This window comes from Astatotilapia calliptera, chromosome 15, assembly GCF_900246225.1.
Source record: "Astatotilapia calliptera chromosome 15, fAstCal1.2, whole genome shotgun sequence".
Lineage (NCBI taxonomy): Eukaryota > Metazoa > Chordata > Actinopteri > Cichliformes > Cichlidae > Astatotilapia > Astatotilapia calliptera.
In genome coordinates, this window is record NC_039316.1 from 21,948,928 (window position 1) to 21,970,601 (window position 21,674).

Below are 21,674 nucleotides of genomic sequence, written 5' to 3' on the forward strand. Positions count from 1 at the left end.
TGTGTGTGTGCATGTGTGTGTGCATGTGTGTGTGCGTGTGTGAGTGCATGTGTGAGTGCATGTGTGTGTGCGTGTGTGAGTGCATGTGTGAGTGCATGTGTGAGTGCATGTGTGAGTGCATGTGTGAGTGCATGTGTGTGTGCGTGTGTGAGTGCATGTGTGAGTGCGTGTGTGAGTGCATGTGTGTGTGCGTGTGTGAGTGCCATGACGCCATGCAACATCGAAAACAGGAAGGGGTTTTTGAGTTGTCAAATGAAAAGGTAATGACACCAAGCCATGTTCAGCCCTGGGGGTGCCCTATTATAAAGTCAGCATCATTAAAGAAGAACACTGGAAACACACACGTGTTTCCTTCCCTGACTTTGCCCTTCCTCTCTTTCTGCTCCACTTCCTCATTGCTCAGCCTCATCTGAGACACACACACACACACACCGTACGCCTGGTTAACGTCCATAGCTCATTTAAAACTGAATAATGTGTTTTATATCATTTTATTTTTTCTAGAAATGTCTCCATATTTGGAGGCAGTTTGTCCACTACAAACACAAACTGATCCTGAGCCAGTTTAAATGCTGAGTTTAAATGTGACTATTTTAAGATGTCATGGGAACTGCATCACTTTGGCTCATTAGGTGGAAAAAGAGGTGCTATTTCTGTCTCTGAGAAACTTGAATTTTAAAGCCTCCCCATAAAGAAAGCTGAGAGGGCACATTTATAATAAACCTTATCAGACTCTGTGTTTGGGGGCTGATACCATCACCAGATGTTTAGGGAGCTAAATGTAGGCAGAATGTGTAAAATCTCACCACTAGATGTCAGTAGATTTCAGACCGCAGTTAAACCAAATAGTTTTATCCCTCCCGCTCACAGTGCAGATCTTTGCTGCTACAGGACAGACAGCTGTTCATCTGTAGTTAGCGTAGGCCAGTGGTCCCCAAACTTTTTTTGCTGGCCCCGCTTTGCTTTACAAGAAAAATGTTGCCCCCCCACAAACACACCCTCCAACCACACGCGCCCATATTTTGCTCCGTTGCGATTTATTTCACACCTCAAATATTTAGTAAACAATTAAACAAATACAAGTAATCTGCAATAAATGACAGGTAGTAATAAAAGAAACTACTAACTCTTTTACGCTGCGTCCGCACCTACACGGGTATTTTTGAAAACGCAGCTGTTTCGTCCTCGTAAACGATGTTTCGAATCACCGAAAACTGAGATTTTTTTAAACTCCTTTTTTGCGTTTACGTGTGGACGAGGAATACAGAGTTCCTCAGGCAACGTCAAAGGTATGTGCTTTTTTCACGTCACGCTGTGGCCACATTACTGTTTACATGAGATGAATTGCAGAATGATAGAGACACAATACTGTTAATCTGACTGTCTGCAGGTTTTACACACAGTTACTGTCCCTCTGTTTACAAAGGCAGAGGCGTCACAGTGTGATTATCTTACGTGTAGTTGTTTTTTCCTGTGTAATAATGTTCAACATTGCTGTCAATACATTTTTAAAAAAATGCCTCTCTGTGCAAAATGGGTTCAAAAACATAAACAGCTGTGGGATCCTGTTTGTCTGTGATTTAAACAGCCCAGCGCTGCTCCCGACGCAGGGAAAACCAATCCTGCAGGGAGACCTACCTCGGCACCTGTGCAGGTGAAGCCAAAGGGCAGATTTGCTTCACCATATTTTCTAGTCTTTGGCTTAGAATGAAGTTGGTTTGGAAACATATTCAGCGACGCTTCATCTCCTGCTTTGCGTTTGTGTGGGAGCCCCGTCAAAAACCTGTCCATGATGCTAACAGTGTCCAAGCGCTCTTTTTTTTCCATACCGTGCCCCTCCCTTCAATGACTCTGCGCCCCCCCCCCCCCCTAGGGGGCGGGCCCCACACTTTGGGAACCTATCATTCCACTGTCTGCATCAGCTGTAAAACTTTGTGAGGGCAACAAGACAGAAAAAGACACACTGTGGGAGAGAGCCAGAGAGGAATAAGAACTAATGATGAAATGCAGAGTGGTGTATAAACACACAGCGAGTGAAGAAAAACACTTCATCATGTTCCAGAGTAAACATCTGGTTCTAAGATTGTCAGGGCCGAGTACAAGAACCTCAGTTTGATCTGAATTTAGGAGGACATCAGCGGTCATCCGGGTCTTTATGTCTATAAGACATTCCTGCAGTTTAAATAGTTGTTGTGTGTTATCTGCCTTGATGGCCGGTTAGATTTGGGGTTCATCTGCATAGAAGTGAAAATGCTGCCTCAGCTCTGCCGCTGTTTTTACAGCTGTTAGCCTGTGCTAGTGATAATTGTATTGAAGTGGATCTAACATTGTTGGACACAGACACTTAGCGAATAAACTCTCAAATCATGTAAGAACGTAATCTAAATGTTTATCAGGGAGAACGTGTGATTTCTGGACACCAAGCCTAACATTAGTGTACAGAACTTTATAACCAGCTGATGTTGTTGTTTAGCTGGCGCCTCGTCTGCTGTCCGACAGGAGACTCGCACGTCTGACCTGATAAGTGACAGTGACAGCGACAGTGTTGGGGATAAATAACCCGATACGTTTTCAACTGTTAGAGCCCTGACTCAGTTCATGAGATGTGGCTTGAGGTTACGAGGATGACATTTTATCCACATGCTGGCTGCCATGTCTCTTTCCTTCCCATTTTTGCTTCTTTGCTGAACGGGACCCAGATGTCGAACAGTCTGCAGACATGAATTTAAATTTGCCTCCATAACACACAAACACTTGCGAGCTCTCTCCTGCTCCAGCTTTGGTGGCAGCTCTGTAGTATTCAGGATGGTAATAATACTTACAGTTTTTGTATATCAAAGACCCATTACTATATGTAATTTAAATATAACAGTTTACATTTACAACACATCTGTGCCTAAAGGGCTAAATCTAATTGGTCTTCTCTTAAAAACACAGCGACGGTCTGTCTCTCAGGGTGTTCAATGAGATCACTGACGGCACAAGAGGAGGACGGAGAAAACATCATCGGTCTGATAAATGTAAGTAAGAGTGACAACACAACACAAATTGACGCACACATTTGAAACCATTCCCACTCTAATCCACAGCACGCTTTATCTGCTTTACGTGGCATCGTCTGACCGCTTTATGTCGCGTTACATAACCGCGGACACCCAGCCGGGAGCCAGTGCCACACATCTGCCAGGAGATGGCAGCCTCCACCACGCAATTAAATAAATATATAAAGTTGTCATGAAGCGATGCATGTTTTGCAGTGAGGGGAAGGTGAAAATCCCCGGATAAGACAGTAAACAAGAAGCATGAGAGAGTGTGAGAAGAGAGAGTGAGGAGGAAAACACCGCGACGCTGCTTCATGTGGAGACAAACACAGAGAGGCTCCATCCAGCAGTGAGTACACCTCTCCATCCTGTGCTGCGGTGTCAGTGTGGCATGAACGTCAGCAGGCTCAGTGTAGTCATTTTAAACCAGATTAAAGACGGGCAGGGCAGCAAGTGTGAACAAACGCTTTCTGCGGCGATGTGAAACTACGGGGAGAAGCGCAATAAACTCGGTAGCTGACTTTACACGCGGACACGGCGACGCTAGCGTGTTTTGCTTTAACCTTAGTCTTCCCACGTTAAAGCTCTGGTGATGTGCGATTAAAAAAAAGCACGAAAATACGTTTAATGAGCGATGTGCACGTAAACGTCAGAGGCACGTGCACAGGGAGGCATTCGCCGCCACCCACTTGCCGCGCGACACCGGAAGTCAAACATCTGACAGAGTCCAAGCTGAACGCGCGCGTGTCCAGCGACAACTGCGTAACTTTGTCAGGATTACGTAAACGGCCACCTTTCCCTTTGTTAGTGTGCTGCTGCTCACCTGAGCCTGAGCTGTTCTTAATTATGTCAGAGAAGTCTAAACGTAGGAGCATAGGTGCGTTTGTTTTTACGCAATTTATTATGGCACCGACTATTGTGACCTATGACAGCATTGGAGGGCACACCCTCGGATAAACTAGCACTTGTCAACAGTGGGAAGGAAGAGCTCCATTTTTACAGGTAGAGGTCTCTGACAGAACCAGGATCATCAAGGGACAGCCATGTAAATGCTGGAGGAGATATGTTCAGTGCATCATGGGAAGTCCCAACGCAGAGTCTGTGGTTCAGGATCGACAGGTTCACACTTAAAAACAAGCTTTACCCAGAAATGGAACTTAGCTACAGAGAAAACATAAAGATGTATTGTTTGAATTCAATTCAGTTTTATTTATACAGCGCCAAATCACAACACCACTCGCCTCAAGGCGCTTTATATTGTACAGTAGACCCTACAATAATAGATACAGAGAAAAGCCCAACAATCACATGACCCCCTATGAGCAGCACTTTGGCGACAGTGGGAAGGAAAAACTCCCTTTTAACAGGAAGAAACCTCCAGCAGACCCAGGCTCAGGGAGGGGCGGGGCCATCTGCTGTGATTGGTTGGTGTGAGAGAAGGAAGACAGGATAAAGACATGCTGTGGAAGAGAGACAGAGGTTAATAACAGATATGATCCAATGCAGAGAGGTCTGTTAACACATAGTGAGTGAGAAAGGTGACTGGAAAGGAAAAACTCACAGATGGACAGATAGAGCTGGGTGTCATCAGCATAGCAGTGTAAATTTATGCTATGTCTTCTAATGATGCTGCCTAAAGCTGGGCAGACACTGTGCGATTTTTTTCAGTCGTGCGATTCAGCTCCTGCTCAAACTGCACGATTGACTCGCAGGGGTTAGAAGTTCATAGGTCACGATGCAGGGTCTCACACTATACGGCCCGATGCTCTGATGCGACCTGAGTCACACTGTGCGTCCATAACATGAAGGTTATAACAGAAATTCTGTCGCTCGCTCTCCCTCTCTGTCTTTCACTCACACAGACACACCACCACCATCAACTTTGCTAAATTGCTAATGAAAAACATTGATCAGCTGTGATTGAGCAGCAGTGTCGATCCAACTATTTTCACGGTTGTTGTGGTCGTGATCATTTTGTGAGGCCACATCGAAAAGGCTCGGATGAGCTTTCCAAAGTTCTACAAGTTGTGCCTCCATCGCTTGTGTCCAGATCACACGCTGCACTGTCGTGCTGCGCCGTCTTTTTCGCTGACATTTGTGTTTGCGTATGCGCAGTGTGACAAACTGCGGTGACACCCTCACGACGGTCGCGAGGATTTGAAATCCTCACGACCAAGCGATTGATGATCGGGAGCTGGTCGTGAGGTGTCAATCGCTTCTTGTTACCCCACGTATACTACACAATGCACGATGAAGGCCAAAATCGGGCCGATCGCCAAAACGGTTGCACGACTCAAAAATCAGCTCAAAATGGGCCAAAAATCGCACAGTGTGAGCCCAGCATAAGGGGAGCATGTATAATGTAAACAGAATTGGTCCTAGCACTGAACCCTGTGGAACTCCATAATTAACCTCAGTGTGTGAAGAGGACTCTCCATTTACATGCACAAACTGGAGTCTATTAGATAGATATGATACAAACCACTGCAGTGCAGTACCTGTAATACCTACAGCATGTTCTAATCGCTCTAATAGGATATTATGGTCGACAGTATCGAACGCTGCACTGAGGTCTAGCAGGACAAGCACAGAGATGAGTCCACTGTCAGAGGCCATAAGAAGATCATTTGTAACCTTCACTAAAGCTGTTTCTGTGCTGTGATGAGCTCTGAAACCTGACTGAAACTCTTCAAATAAACCTCTGCAGATGATCTGTTAGCTGTTTGACAACTACTCTTTCAAGGATGTTTGATATAAAGGAAGGTTGGGGATTGGTCTATAATTAGCTAAGACTGCTGGGTCTAGAGATGCTTTTTGAGTAAAGGTTTAACTACAGCCAGCTTGAAGGCCTGTGGTACATAGCTGATTATTAGAGATAGGTTGATCATATTTAAGATCGAAGCATTAATTAATGGCAGGACTTCTTTGAGCAGTTTTGTAGGAATGGGGTCTAAAAGACACGTTGATGGTTTGGAGGAAGTAATTATTGAAGTTAACTCGGAAAGATCAACTGAAAGATCAGTTTGGTGTTAAGCTTTATAGGGACCTTTTATAAATTCTTAGGTTTGAAATGAGTTCCTTCCAAAATTAGCCGAAGCTCTCCACAGAAGTGGGAGAAACAACTATATCCGAAACATCACTGTGTTATGCTGAAGAGATCATCTAGAGCCGGACTGCACTTTGATCTAATACCAGTGTGAAGTGTTTTATCATGAACTTTAACTTTTAGAGAGAGCCTGGCATGCAGTTTTGAGGCTTTGGGGTTAACCTGAATGGTCCAGATTAGCAAAGAAACTCAGTATTTCAGCAAGGCCTGTGAAAACTTTTACTTTCACACGACTGTACCTCTTCTCTGCCCTGAAGTCTTTTCAGATTCAAACCACATTTTGATAAGTTTGTTGACTGATTTTTGGACATAGGTGTTACAATATGTGGTCTGGATCTGCTGATCCTTGTTGAATTTCCACAGCCAGCGATTAGCCAGGTTCCTATTTGGTGACCACCGTTATTTTTCTGGCATTAGAAAAGTCTTTTTGTTTTTCTTCTGGCAAATATGACTGGTTCTAGTTTGGGCTCTAGCACTGCTTTGTAGGGAAAACAGATATAAGTGACATTACACAGCAGGTGAAGTCCTGGATTGTCTCTTGAGTGCATTTGGGTTGTTTCCTGTTATTTCTAGTCTTGCTAATCTATGCTAAGCTAACTGTGGCACGCCTCAGAACTCCAAGAAAATGATTCAAATGTAAAATGTCAGAACATCCATTCTCTGCAGTTTATTTTCAAGCACCAGTTAAATTAAAAAAATAAAAGCATGAATCCATTAACAAGAGAATTCCCACCTCAACTTTACAATACAGCATTTGGTTTCTCCTAATAGGAATTACAGTGACAGGACAGGTGAGTGACTGTGGAAAAGGTCACAGGTAAATCATGGTGAACATGGTGTAAGAAGCCCTCGGGTCAGGTGTTGCTACCCTTGCTAAAACTTAAGGCCTGTAAATGCTTGCACCTCACATTTCCCACTCTTATGCAAAGACAATCTGATGAGGAAAAACAAAAGGATTTCAAAGAGATCCAGATTTTCTGTCAAGCACTTGCATCAATTATCAGCAAATCAACTCTTGGCTCTGTATGATGTTACTGAAAGCAGATACCCGATATGGCCATCTCAGGCACGCAGCTTGGATTCTGAGCCCAGAAGCCCCACCCACTTGCTACGAAAGCTTTTTGAGGGGCAGCCAGTCACAAGAAAGGGGGCTTAGAGGGAGGGTAAAGGAGCTAGAGCAGCTGGTTTCAGAGCGTGCACAGTGTAAAAACTGACACATGCAAAGCCACACCAGGAGTGAAAATATGGAGCTGTAAATGACACATATTATCAGCTGTGACATAAATTTGAAAGGAATATTTGTGTCAGTTTGTAGTATTATTCCTATTGTATTCTGTACTATATGGACAAAAGTATTGCAGGACCAACACTTTACACCTACAGGGGCTGCGCGGCCACGGACACCTGTGCCAAATCACCATCGTTAAGCCTGCTGATGGCGTGACATTACGCTGCTTTGGTTGGTCCACCGGGCAGGACTTTCCCACTGCATACAACATGTCGCCTGCAGAAATGAGCCCCACTTCCCAAACTGCACTTTCTGTAAGAAGAAGTGAGTCTAAAATAGTAATAGTGTACAGAGTACGTCTTTGGTCATTCACAGCGCAGCTCTGAGCCCCCCCTTTGTTATCTGTCGTGGTTTAGACACAAACACAGTTAGTTCATGACAGAGCTGCTGTTTAAGCAGCTGTAATGCTTATATGTAAGTCTCTTTTTCTCTGGTTTGCTATTAAATATGCAAGGCAAGTGTGATGTTTACATTTTTTTTCTAAAATTCTCCTTATTCTTCCTAATTCTTTGACAGCTTGACGGGGATCTGGGAAGGAGGCTCCAGGGAATTCTGTGTCAGAGAGAAAAGGGACAAATAAAGCCCACGGGATCGGAGGACTGCAAGAAGCCTGCAAAGGCAGGGACCTACATCCTTCACAGCCCCGTCTGCTTTCACTGTGGTGGACATTTCAAACCGCGCCGTTCTCGGCCAGGAGACGTGATGCAGGATTAAATCTCATGCTCCCTCGAGAGTGATCCCAAACCACTGCTATGGCCTCAGGTGCTCTTGACTCTTTACCAGAGGTTAGTGGGATACCAACGTGGAAGAACGCTGATCAACATTAGACACAGTTAATCGTTTTTCAGTGAGGGTGCAGGGGAAAAGGCCCAGCCACGGCCCACGAGAGGACTCCTGCAGCGACAGAGGAGATGGGTAACAAAAACACCAACCTGCCCAAAGGCCCTGAAGCCGAGGCCACACAACCAGACGAAGGGGAACTCATCAGCAGTGCCACGGGTAAAAGGCTTTTGTCTCCATCCTCTTATAATGTCGTTCACAAAAGCCGCGTGGCTTTTTAAAGTTTGAGCACTGAACAGATGTTATCATTCTGTTCATGTCAGCGAGTGTAGGCATTTAAAATGTGTGCGTGCGTGCGTGTGTGTGTGTGCGTGTGTGTGCGCGCGTGCGTGTGTGTGCGTGTGTGTGCGCGCGTGCGTGTGTGTGTGCGTGCGTGTGTGCGTGCGTGTGCGTGCGTGCGTGCGTGCGTGTGCGTGTGTGTGTGTGTGTGTGTGTGTGTGCGTGTGTGTGCGCGCGTGTGTGTGTGTGTGTGTGTGTGTGTGTGTGCGTGTGTGTGTGTGTGTGTGTGTGTGTGTGTGTGTGTGTGCCTGTTTAGGGTCACACAGTAACGTACTTTCTGCACATGCTCAGTGTTTTGCTGTTGTGTCTCTATCAGTCTTGTTTTTGCTTTTTCACAGTTTTTGCACAAACTGCACTTTATGCAGTCCTGCATTGATTGTCTGTTATATGTAGCACCAGGGTCGCCTCGCCTCACTGTGTACTGTCCCACTGATCACATGACTTCACAGTTTGAGTGACGTGCAGTCCAAAAACACCAAGACTGCGACAGCGAAAAAGTTGATGCTTCCCCACAGTCCTGAGCTCTGGGTCGCTGCTATGTTGCACTGTGACACATGCATCTTCTCACATGCTGTTTGAGCATGCTAAGAAGCATTTTAGAACAGATTCACAGGTTCGTGTAAGCGCGGGCACTTCTCTGTGAATGCTGCACAGGTAATACACGTGCACACTGTACACACAGGTTGTGTGTTGGAAAAAATATTTTTCATGCTGCTTGGGAGACTGATCCCACCGTCGTATGAAGGACTGTGATTAATGATTAGCATACAGACTGTAGACACGATTCCCCGTGTCTGCACTCTTCAGTTTGTTATACGTACTATTCACTACTCTGTCATCTGACTCTTAAAAGTGAAAACTGTCTGAGTGTAGCTGTTGTCGCTTACACACCAGAGTGGACTGTCTCTTTGTTAGGCGCCCTCCTCCTGGTGGACTTCCAGATTCTTTTGGATCGTAGGTTTTCTGTCATCAGGTTTCCGACAGAGACCTAAACCTGATGGCATAGTGGTGACATCACAGGATGAGGCCACTTGAGAAAGCTTCTCCACGGCCACAGAAGGCATTCAAGAACTGGTTTACAGACAGAAACTGCTAATAATCCAGACAACAGGTTTTTGTGCCTTTCTGCAGCTGACCGGTCACACTAAAATGTTGAGAAAACACTGAAATCTTACTGATTTGATCATTTTTCATATCATGTCTGTGCTTCATGTTTTTAGAAAGTGTCTCCAGAGATGAATCGCAGGGCCCCACCCCAGAGCTGCTGGCCTCCCTGCAATCCCTCGGAGAAAACAACGACTACACGCTGCTGCCACACTCCTTGCACCAGGTGTGTGTGATGGTTTGAGAGCACCTGTGAAGAATATTCCAGAGGGACTTCTCAGTGTCTTTATTTAGTCTGTGTGCGAGAGTGCGCTTACATCCACAGCACGTCCCTCACTGAGCCCTGGTTGCACCGTCTGTGTGAGTGTTTGGCGAATGCGTCAGTGTAGCTCGTTACATTTACAAATGGCGTGCAAATGAAAGCTGTGGCTGTGTTTATTGTTTAAAGGGTCAGCTATTTGAAAGTGTTCTGCAGTGACCTGGCAGCCCCCCCCCCATCTGTGTTCAGCACACATGCTAATTAGAAGAGAGGTTTCAGCCCTGTGTTCGCTTTAAAAGGATCCTCGTGCAGCACTTTTCCTGTCACTGTTCCCTAACAGCACTCACAACACGGTTCATTTGTTTCAGCTACTGCACTCGTTTGCTTTGCAGCCGGCTGCAGCTGAAACAAAGGGGAAGCTGTTTTGCTCGAAATTCTCATAATGGAAAGGAGAGCCGGGGCAGAATCAGCTGACGTGTAGATTCAAGTTGTTTCAGCAAGTCCGCTGAAAATACAAGGAATTTCTGTTGTTGTGAGGGACGCCACAGAGGCAGGAAATACACCTTTAGCAGAAACGTGTCGTAAATGCTGCTACCTGCTGTTTCAGAGCACTGAATGTGTCATTAAATATATTTGTCTAAAAGTAAAGATACCCAAAAGAACTCACACAGCTAATAAGAAAATGTTGGAATTATTTGGATTTTGTGGGATAGAAATGTTTCTGCTCTCATACACAGATCCTTGAAAAATAATGAATTCATGTTTAATATGAGAATCTGCTGGGTTTTAGTAGATTACAGGGGATACGCAGTAGAGCAGCTGTGTTTAAAGGGTGGGGTCTCTCACTGTCGGGACTGTTTGTGTGTCGGGCATGACGTTCCTGCTGCTTATTGCAACAAGTTCACAGGAATGCTGCCACATGCAAGCTCTTTACCTGCATATCACTGCCAACATCATCGGGACGGCTGTAAATACAGAGCTTCATAAAAATCATAAAAATGATGAAGCTACCACATCTTTTTTATCAAAATGTCATCTTCAAAAGACCCAACAAACACTTTCTGGCACTCCGGATGTTGGAACTGATGAACAGGAGGGATGGACGAGGAAAAGGCTTCACATCTGGCCAGATACTGAACTGCTGTCTCTTCACTAGATGATCCTTTTTCCAGGATGGTCTGTGTGATTTATGCTGCTCGTTTGTTTCTAATCTTAAAGGCATCTGTGAGGCAGGTACGCCACCACCGGCCGTAAGCTGCTGCACGTGACTGTGTGTTTCTCAGGTCGTCTCCGTGGCGGCGGTTCCTGGTAGAGGAGATCATGTGACCCTCGTCTTTGAAAGGATTTAGTGCGACTCAAACAGAAACATACATTCAGCCCCAAATGTAGAGTAAGAGTAGCTGAAGCTCTGCTTCACAGATGGATGATGACGTGTCTAATGAAGCGTCTTTTTTCCTGTCTCTTCTTTTAGATTGCAGAGGCCTACTCACTCAAACAGGACTGTATCCTTCCAAGGGCAGCTCATATCTCATTGTGACACTTGCACTCAGTCACTGGTGTTTTGTAACTGAATCATAACTGAGCTAGACGGCAGGCATTATAATGAAAAAGGGTGTAGGAGCATGTGCAGCACGGACCCTCACCTCATGTTTACATTAGCTCCCTTAACTTTGGGGCTGGGCGGCGTACAGGGTCAAAGGTAACACTGCTGAGCAAACGCTGTTATAATTGAAAGGTGGAGGGCAGAAAACCTCAGTAAGGGTTCGTCTTTCTCTTTGTGGACTTAATGCGGTTTTCTGTGTCTCTCAGGCGATGGGTGTTCCCCATGTTTTGGCTTGAGGCCCAAGGGGCTCGCAGTGTTTCCTCCTGCTGTTTGTGCTGTTGCTGTGGTGACAGCTATGGGCTGTCTCGCTGTAAGGAGTGTGGTGTGTATGTCACGGGGTGAAACGGGACAAGTTATTTAGGGTTTTATTGTGCATGTTTTGCAATGTTTTATCTGTTTTAATATTTTAATATTGTATATTGGGTTTGTTTGTATGAGCTTTATTGCATGTTTTTATCTTATTTAAATTGAACACCTGTCCTGTAAAGACTCCGCCCCTACCTGATGGTAAACTGATCACACCTGCGAGAGATCCCAGAGAGGCCAATAAGAGGGCCTGGCAGACCATAGAGCAAGGGGGGAGAAAAAGCTTGAGAGAAGGCTTGAAAGGAGGAGAGACATGGCATGGTAACAGGTGTGGGCGACGGCCGCGCAGAGCGGCACAGAGGCCCGGCTATAGGCAGCTGGCTAAGGCGTGCGGCAAAGGAGAACGAGACCAGAGATCGCGGACGACCGCGCACTGGAGGGAGTGATCGGAGCTGAGCGGAGAGGTCTGTGCTGGTGTTGACGGGAGGTAGCTCCTCGCCGAGAGAGGCCCACGGCAGGGGATAGAGAGGCAGCGGGATGGCGCCTTATGGCTACGCGTGTGAAGCACAACACAGTGGTGGGCGGAGTTAGGAGCTCTGCCCATCTGGGGTAAGTCCCGATTCATCCCGTCTAAGACGAACCTCCAGTGGAATTTAAGAATGGTGACTGCCGCTGGCCCTCTCTCCTTTTTCTAGTTGGCATCAGAATGAAGAGGCCGACAGGACGGCGACAATCCTGTTGGTTTCTGCACCGTTTGGACTTTTATATCGTGGCGGATGCCACTGGACTTTTAACGTTGTGTTTTATTGCTTTTTATTGTGTTATCCCTTGGCCAAGGTTGTTTTAATTTATCTTACATTTTTAACTATTTAAATATAATAAATTATATTTTTAATCTTACAGTTTAAATTGTGTGTTTCCCTTGGCGGCTCCACTGCTCTGCCCGTTTTTAGGAAGGTCTCCTTCCTTTTAAAAACACAAAAACAACGTGGAAATAAAATCAGCCTTTCCGCTCCGTTACATGTACGTAATGAGTTTATGTGTGAGGAGACAGACAGAGGTCCTGATTGATCAGAAAAGGACGAAGTCTGTGAGGCAAAGAGAAACATGTCCTGCAGAGAAAGCACAGCAGAAGCAACAAAGGGAGGTTTGGATCGTGAACACGTCACGGCTAAAAAAAACTGACGTGACTGTAGAGTATGAAAACATCGATTCTTGCTTTTTTAAAGTCATGTGTCACGTTTGTCTCGGCTGACGGGTAATTTAACCCTCAGTGGTAGCTGGCAGTAGCTTTCTCTGTCACGGTGTTTCATATTCAGCTGATGTTGTTACACCAAATGACATAAATCCCAAAGTTGCTAATTGTTCTACCTGCCCTTCAGACTCTAAGCTTATCGATGCCCTTCACTTTGCAGTGCGTCGTTTATATTGTCCAAATAACTTCGAGCATGTCAGGACTTAATATTCACTTCATAAAACAGCCGACAATTCAATTTCCTAGTAATTAACATGTAGTTGTTACAAATTTGACGTATTAGCAAAGATGGTTTGGTGAAAGTATTTTTAACTGATGGCTGTCAGGGACACAGGTCGTCTTACAGACCTCCTTAAATACACTCTGCTTTTTGTGTTATGGCCTTATGTTATTGATGTTATTTTAGGAGCCAGTGTGTGTTGTGTCTTTAACTGGTCGTGCTGCCAGACCAGTGGGCCATCCAGTTCTTACAGCTGGAGAAGCTCTACCATGAACGCCTGCTCTCCAACCTCACAGTCCTGCAGGAGAACTGGGGTTTGGCATCTTATCAGTCCTAAAAAACACACACAACATATTCTTGTGGCAAAATGAAACTGCGTGTGATTGTTACACTTATGTGTTCGCAGAGAGCCAAGAGAGGGAGAAGGACAGCGGCAGCAGCTTGCCTCCTGAGACAGACGGCATGAGCGAGAAACACTTTGAGACGCTGAGCCAGATGTGCAGAACTCACCTCAGGTAAACCACAGTGGGACGCTCTGCTGCCTGTCGCGTGTCTGTGATGTGGCTCCGCTCATACACAGACGAGTCGAGCAGCTCAGTGTCTGAAGTGAATGCTTTCATTCCCTCCTTTTGCCGTCATCGCTGCCACACAGAAAGCTTTTAGCACCAGTTTTGCTTTAACAATCTGCTGCTATCTTTGTCTCTCTGACGAGGACAAATCAAGAAGTTGAGACTGAGCCACGGTATCGATGATGCGTGAGGATAGAGGGAGGAATGAAAACCAATTTGAATAAGTGTAAATATGAATATCAATATTGCAGGAAGGGCACCAAAGATTTGCCCTGTAGATTCATTTCCGCTCGATGCAGACAGACAGCAGGAGTTTGCACGCCGGACGCTGGTGGTCACGCTCTGATCCAGCTGCTATGTTACTGCAGGCCAGAGTCTCTGCAAGCAGGAGGATGTAGTTTGACTGAAGAACAGATGAGAGCCTGACAAATGTCTAAAGTTGTTTTCTCATAGGTTCAGTAATATATTAACGTCCTCTCCTCCTCTTTTCTCCTGCTGCCTGCCTGGCCTGTGTTTGGAATCACTCAGGCCATCCATCAGTGTGGAACAGGTAGGACAGACCAGCAGCCAGGCTGTTCAGGCTGTTCAGGCTGTTCAGGCTGTTCAGGCTGTTCAGGCTGTTCAGGCTGTTCAGGCTGTTCAGGCTGTTCAGGCTGTTCAGGCTGTTCAGGCTGTTCAGGCTGTTCAGGCTGTTCAGGCTCAATTTAAGACCTTTACTTTGCATTAAAGTTGTCGACTATGTTTCAATCACCAGAACAAGCTCAACACGACACTACAGCCGCATCGTGATGAAGGTAAACACGTGTCTCTGTTCAGAACTGATACCAAAGAATCACCACAGATGATGATGTGTTTAGAAGTGTGTACTCCATGCTGCGTGTTCAGCAGCCTGACAGCAACATTTATGGCAGCTTTCAGTTTGGTGTATTTTACATTCAGAAATAACTGCAGTGAGCTAACTGTAGATATGACAACGTTTGACTTTACAGTTGAACAAAGGTAGTAAGAGAAGAAGAACTTTATTTATCCTGAGGGAAATTCTTTTGTCATACACATGCTCAGCAAGAGAGACAGAGTAATAAGATATACAATAATAAATAATTATGTATATTGTTACTCAGCATAGGGGCAGCACAGTTCCACGGTGGTCAGCACTGTTGCCTCACAGCAAGAAGGTTCAGTTCCATCATCCGGCCGGGGAGTTTGCATGTTCTCCCGTGGGTGGTTCTCCCCGGGTACTCCGGCTTCCTCCCACCGTCCAAAGACATGCACTTAGTGGGGATAGGTAAATTGATGCCCATAGGTGTGAATGTGTGTGTTAGCCCCCCGCCTCTCGCCCTATGACAGCCAGGATCGGCTCCAGCGCCGCGACCCTGAAAAGGATAAGTGGAAGCAGACGGATGGATTACTCAGCATTTTGCAAAATGTAAAAAATGGGAAAAATATCGTAGCGTGAGTAAAGTAATGTGGTAATATCGTACCCTGCTGAGTTCACCTTTGGGTGCTGAGGTGAACCTTGTGTTTGTGAACTAATGGGACGGTTGGTAATTAGATTTTCACCTATGCAACCAAAACAATGCACAATGAGCGCATCGTGGCAAAGTGTAAGTCATACGATTTTTCCATTTCTGTTCCAGCCAACACGTCAGAAACTACGCACCAGGAGGAAGTGAAGGAACACAGCTTGATTTTGGAGTCAGAGCGTTCATCACCACAGACGGGCTGTGAGGAGGAGGACAGAGATACATGTGAGGAAGGGCAGGAAGTAGAAGAAGAAGAAGAAGAGCAGTGTGAGGAGACACCAGAAGAGGAAGAGGTGAAAGTGGAGTGGCCAACAGGAGTACCTCAGGCATCAGACAAGGACCTGGCCAAACTGTCCCACAAGGAGGGGGTAGGACTGCACTTTAGCTGCCTTTACACCCGCGTTAGCGCCACTTGAGGATATGAAATGACAACAAATGAGTATGTTGTCATGTCAGATATTAAATTAATACTGTACTGCACAAAAGTCTTGAGCTGCTCGTTATTTCTTGATATTTTGTAAGAAAATGGGGATGAAGACGACAGAGTTTGCACAATTCCAGCAGGATTTTATTCCTGTTTTAAGGACATGACTTTCAGATTCTGTTCATGTGCTGCAGATGGGTTTTTGTCTCTGCTGCTTTCCTCCAAGCTTTGAGGGCCACGCTGCACACCACGTGCCACGTTTGGGCTACTAGCTCTTTGGGAATCACCTCGTTGGGGCAGAACTAGCACTTTGGACCTATCAGGCATCTTTCATAGACTCAACTGAAGAAAGGGGAAAACTCATTTTATGGAAAGCTGCTGGTAACAAAGTGTCTAAAGATACCATTTAAAATTGGTTCATTGCTGTTGTCTTTGGTCTGTAGACACAACACTGGCTCTTTTTTGTGCTTGAATGATTCATTGGTATGTGTTAGGTCAAAAACAAGGATGAAGATTCCTCTGAAAATGAGGAACAAGGTACAAGTTAGGGTTGGGCGATTGGACGAATATGTCGACTATCCATGAAAGGCTGAGCCCATCGGCGACCCGAGTACAAGTCTGACGCTCAAAGCAAAACAGAAAGAAATTAGGATTGGCTCAAGACTTTTGCACAGTACTGCATTGGCACAAATATATTTTCACTTTCCATCCAACACCCTTCATTTATTCCCTTTTCCTTCCTGGCTTGTTTCCTTTATCCTTTCCATTAAAGTCCGCCTGCAGGAAGAAATTCCACATGCTGAGCAGCTCAGTTCTTCCTTGGACACTCCCACGGATCATATCCGTCATCCCTGAATGAGACCTTCATCATTTTTCTGTTGAGAAAGCCTCCACCCATGTTCACTGGTGTGGCCTCACACTTGGGACGTCCACCCTGCCAAGTGTGTTAGATTATTGAGCCAAGACGTCATGTTCTGGCTGAACCACTGAGCTGAAGGGGCCTGGTTCCTGCAGGGGTGGGGATGTAATCACAGGATCCAGGCCTTGCACTGATGGCTTCGGGATCATGGCTCATTTAACTAGAAACTATCCCTTTCTATCAAATTTCACAAGGTTTTGAATGCTTTTCATCAGCAATATTTGTACTTCCTTACATGGTAAATGGCCTGTATTTGTAAAGTGCTTTACTCGTCCCTAAGGACCCCGAAGCGCTTTACACATCCAGTCATCCACCCATCCACACACACATTCACACACTGGTGATGGCAGCTACATTGTAGCCACAGCCACCCTGGGGCGCACTGACAGAGGCGAGGCTGCCGGACACTGGCGCCACCGGGCCCTCTGACCACCACCAGTAGGCAACGGGTGAAGTGTCTCGCCCAAGGACACAACGACCGAGACTGTCCAAGCCGGGGCTCGAACCGGCAACCTTCCGATTAGAAGAAACATGAAAAATCTGACTCAAAACCCTCCAAAATGTCACGACAAACATTGTGTGACTTGGACAAATTATTTATATGCTTTGACTAAACGCTGCGATGAGCTCAGGCAGCACGTTGGCGGGCTCGGAGAGCTCCACAGCGCTTTCTGTCTTTCTGTCTTTTATACAAATATAACACTGTCGAACTTTTAATCCCCGGTGGAAAAATTGTTACTCATTTTAGCCAATAGGTGAACCTATATAGATTTCAATTTGTGACGATTGCTGGGTGAATGTTGGCCCTGAAGTGGTTAGAAAATTGCAGTTTGTCTTACAGCCAATCAGTGGGTGGATTTTTTTAAACAAATGTTAAACGTGTGTGTGCATGGCGGGGTGTAACTACTGACACTGACAGACGCAGGAAAGCGTAGCCAATCCTGTCTGCTGAGGTTCACCTCAGCTGATTCCTGCCTGTGAAATGGAGCTTTCCATTGTGATTGTGTTGTTGGTGCTTTCTAAAGCATCTTTCATGAAGCTGTGATGAATAACATGGCCTCATTGATGGCCCCGCCCCTCTGTGAGCCTGGGTCTGCCAGAGGTTTCTACCTGATAAAAGGGAGTTTTTCCTCCCCACTGTTGCCAAGTGCTTGCTCACAGGGAAATGTCCAGTTGTTGGGATCACCTCTGTATTATTGAAGAATCTTTAGCTTACGATACATAATGCTAATGTTTCTGTCTTGGTAAGTAAAGTTCCAGTATTTTGTACATAAGTTACTTGGCATTAAAGGTAGCTAAGCAGGTATGAGTATCTCGTGCACCTTTATCAGTCCAGCTCGGTAACCAAGCTTCTGAGCTGATAACTTCTCCACTGCTGTTGAAATGTGGTCCCTTTGGGTCCACAAAAACAGTATGGTAGCAGGTAAAGCTCCAAATGAGCTTTGTCCCTTCTTGGATAAAGTCTGTGAGAGGGTAACTGCTGGCAACCGTGGCGAGTTTTCCTCTAGTATAATTATGAGATTGGAATTTGTGGTTTTGAGTGAATTCTTTTAGATGAGAACAAGGACAAAAGGTTTATCAAACCATATGTTTTTCCCCATAATGTCTGATCCTGGCTGTATTTGTGTCCCAGAGTGTGCAAAAAGTCTGTCTGTGTAGAGTTAACTGTGACCAGTGGAACATCGAGCGCGCCGCTAACAATGTGGCCTCACACAGTAAATAAAGGCACGATGAGGCTGACTGTTCACTGTCACTGCAAATGGGCCCTCTGTGCTGGGCAAAGATGTTGAACGCAGTTCCTCCCTCTGACCCTTCGAATACTGAGCTTGCCCAATCGTGACTTCCTCCTGAAACACATTATTCAGGCCAACACGGAGAATAATGTCTGCCTCTGTGTGTGCAGCTGTGTGTCTGCTTCTCCCACTAACAAAATCATAAATCACAACTAAATTTTAAAATGTTCACGTCCAAAGCTGTGGATGCTTATAATCACAGGCTTGAATGCCATGACAGTGCTTCTGCTTTGATTAAACTAAAACGACTAATTCGACTCAGGCATTGGTGAAAAAAGTTAAATGTATGTGAATGAATGTTTGTCTTTCCACTTTCACCAACGTCGTGCTCACAGGGGGTCGTCTGATTGTTGGGCTTTTCTCTGTAGCATTTTACAGTATAAAGTGCTAATGTTTCCGTTTTGGTGAGTCAAGTTTTATCAGCATGTCACTTTTAAAAAGCAGGTTTGTGTATCTGTTGCACCTTTACGAATGCAGCAAGGAAGCAACTGCTGCTGTAAGGCCTGTAAGACGATTTGCAAACATTTTGAATTTTACAGCGAGAAAAAGATTATTCACTAGAAAACTTTGTAGACTGTTGTTAATCAGAGGTGGTTGTCTCAGTAAATTCACCCCGAGTTCAGACTGTGCAGTGCTCAGAGAAATGGCAAAACCCCGCAAGAGCTACAGCTCAGGACTCTCCAGTCCCAGCATGTTAAATGTTAAAGTTCATGGCAGCACAGTTGGAAAAAGTCTGATGGCGTCTGGTTTGTTTGAAAGGAGAAACACTCTCTCAAATAAAAGAACATGGCAGCACAGCTTAAGCTGGTTTTGAATAAACTATAAGACTTCTGGAACGATGTCCTCTGGAGATGTTTGTCCATAACGCACAGCAGCACACAGTTTGGCAAAAACCTAATACAGCAGATTGGCACAAACACCTCACAGCAACCGTCAAGCCTGGTGGAAAAGGGCTTATCGTTCCGGCTTTGAATTGCAGGCTGAGATCGATGAATCTCAGCAGCAAAAGAATCAAGATGTTGGATTGGCCCAGTCAAGGTTCAAATGTCAGCCTGACTGAAAGGCTGTGCATGAATGGATGCTCACAGAAAAGTGCACCAAAGTTTCCTCCACAGCAGTGTGAGACCACAAAGTCATGCAGAAAATCATTACGTCAACGTAATGCTGCTAAAGGAGGCTCTACAATCACAGGATGTACTGAGAACTTCAGTGTTGGTGCACATAATGTTTAATTATCGTTTTGCATTTTGCCTTCACAAACCGCTCCAGCTCATTGGACGAGACGGTCAGCGTTACAAAGTAATGGTGTTACTGCCTGTTGTTGGCGAGTTCTTCTTTATTTTAGCACATCCATCAGAATCAGAAGTGATCCTAATAATAATGGACTGATACCAACTAACTCTGCGTTTAAAGGTTTCCTCCTTTAATATCCCAACATGCACAGAACCGCTGAACGTGACGATCATCTTTTCATTGTTTTTGTCAACATGAGCAAACTCCCCAAAGCTGCTGTGCTTCCTTCTTTATGTTCTGTCTCTGTGTCTCCTCCAGAACTCGTCCCCAGACGGTCTGGTTTCCATCCTGAAAAGGAGGAGAGCATCGCTGGACGGGTTACCTCCCCCAAGCAATACTACTAATAAACAAACTTCCAAACGCAAAGTTCGGTTCAGTGAGCCGGAGGACGGGAGCGAGCACGGTACAGTCAGAGCTTCTTCTGCTGCTGCAGTTTGTTTCAGATAGAAAAGGAATTTAAAATGTTTCATGTTTGATGATGGTGAACTCGGAGGATCTGACACAGCGTTGGTCCCTGTCTTACAGATGAGGTGGGCGGAGACTCCTGCCTGATCCTGCTGTTGCTGTGCCTCGTTACTGTGGTGATCAGTGTGGGTGGGACTGCGCTCTACTGCACCCTGCTGGACACTTACTCCAACATCTGCACCGATTTCACTCACAATGTCGACTTTTATGTCATGAACGTGCGGAGGCTCGTTGAAGGGCTCGGGCGCTGGCTGCCCTTTCGGACTTAACACCCTTAATCTGCGTCATCCATCATCCAGACAAGAACTGCCAACAATGAGCGGCTGCAGTGCTGAGCTAACACGACGGCGCAGGGACGAAATGTAAACAAAGATACTTGTGAACTGTAATCAATAACTACACTGGTGCTTGTAGCGACACCGTACGGTAACGTGCTCCAAATCTCACCTCAGAATCAAAACGTGGTGACGTGTGCATGTAAGCGTTAAAAAAAATACTTGTTTACTACGCTCCGTGTGGTTGCCATAGATACCACACGAGAGGGCTCACGTGTCTCGGCTCTGTTTATATAAAAACAGAAGGTGTTTGCAGGGCTCCGCTCACGTTTGTAGCAGCAGCTGTAACTTTTGATCAATTTGTCTCATAAGTTCCAGATTTTTGTTGTTTTATTTGTACTTGTGTAGAGAAAAGCTGTCGTTCAAATCCACAGGATCATGTGTGTGTGTGTGTTTTTAGGATGATCAACCAAATAATGATTTCCCAGCCCGCCCACATTTTATTTCCTATTACCTTTATTCTGCTATCAATAGCATGGAGGACCAGAAATGCCAAAATATAAAACCATATAGAAATAAAAGACTCAGAGAATGAGTTAATGTGTCCCAAAGCGTCTTTTTGTTCTACATCATTATGCAAATTACTGCAGGAGTGATATTTAGGGGGGGTATATAGGGGCGATCGTGGCTCAAGAGTTGGGAGTTCGTCTTGTAATCGGAAGGTTGCCGGTTCGAGCTCGGTCGTTGTGTCCTTGGGCAAGACACTTCACCCGTTGCCTACTGGTGGTGGTCAGAGGGCCCGGTGGCGCCAGTGTCCGGCAGCCTCGCCTCTGTCAGTGCGCCCCAGGGTGGCTGTGGGTACAATGTAGCTGCCATCACCAGTGTGTGACTGTGTGGATGACTGGATGTGTAAAGCGCTTTGGGGTCCTGAGGGACTAGTAAAGCTATACAAATACAGGCCATTTATCTCAGCGATATCCTGAGTGAAGCAGTGGCTGCCAACGATCGTCAATTCATTCGCATCATCTGCAAACTGGTGCAGAAATGCGAAGTAAAATTTACATTGAAAGGGAATAAAGTTTAAAAAATACCTTAATGAATGCAAAGCTAAA

At 45.5% G+C, this 21,674-nt stretch overlaps 1 protein-coding gene across 5 annotated transcripts; it reads left to right on the forward strand.

Moving 5' to 3' along the window:
* The first annotated feature begins 2,769 nt into the window (after positions 1–2,769).
* On the forward strand, positions 2,770–21,157 carry cnstb (consortin, connexin sorting protein b). Of its 5 annotated transcripts, XM_026142591.1 has the most exons (12): positions 2,770–2,808; positions 2,938–3,020; positions 7,952–8,434; positions 9,775–9,884; positions 11,389–11,419; positions 13,529–13,615; positions 13,708–13,816; positions 14,399–14,420; positions 14,625–14,664; positions 15,508–15,761; positions 20,081–20,225; positions 20,348–21,157. In XM_026142591.1, the coding sequence occupies exons 3-12, from the start codon at positions 8,347–8,349 to the stop codon at positions 20,554–20,556; spliced, it is 1,095 nt and encodes a 364-aa protein (XP_025998376.1). In that variant the 5' UTR covers positions 2,770–2,808; positions 2,938–3,020; positions 7,952–8,346; the 3' UTR covers positions 20,557–21,157. The 5 variants fall into 5 exon arrangements, with proteins under 5 accessions (XP_025998376.1, XP_025998377.1, XP_025998379.1 ...); XM_026142592.1 differs by having other exon boundaries at positions 2,807–3,020; XM_026142590.1 differs by lacking the exons at positions 2,770–2,808; positions 2,938–3,020 and adding an exon at positions 3,216–3,390.
* The last annotated feature ends 517 nt before the right edge of the window (positions 21,158–21,674 follow it).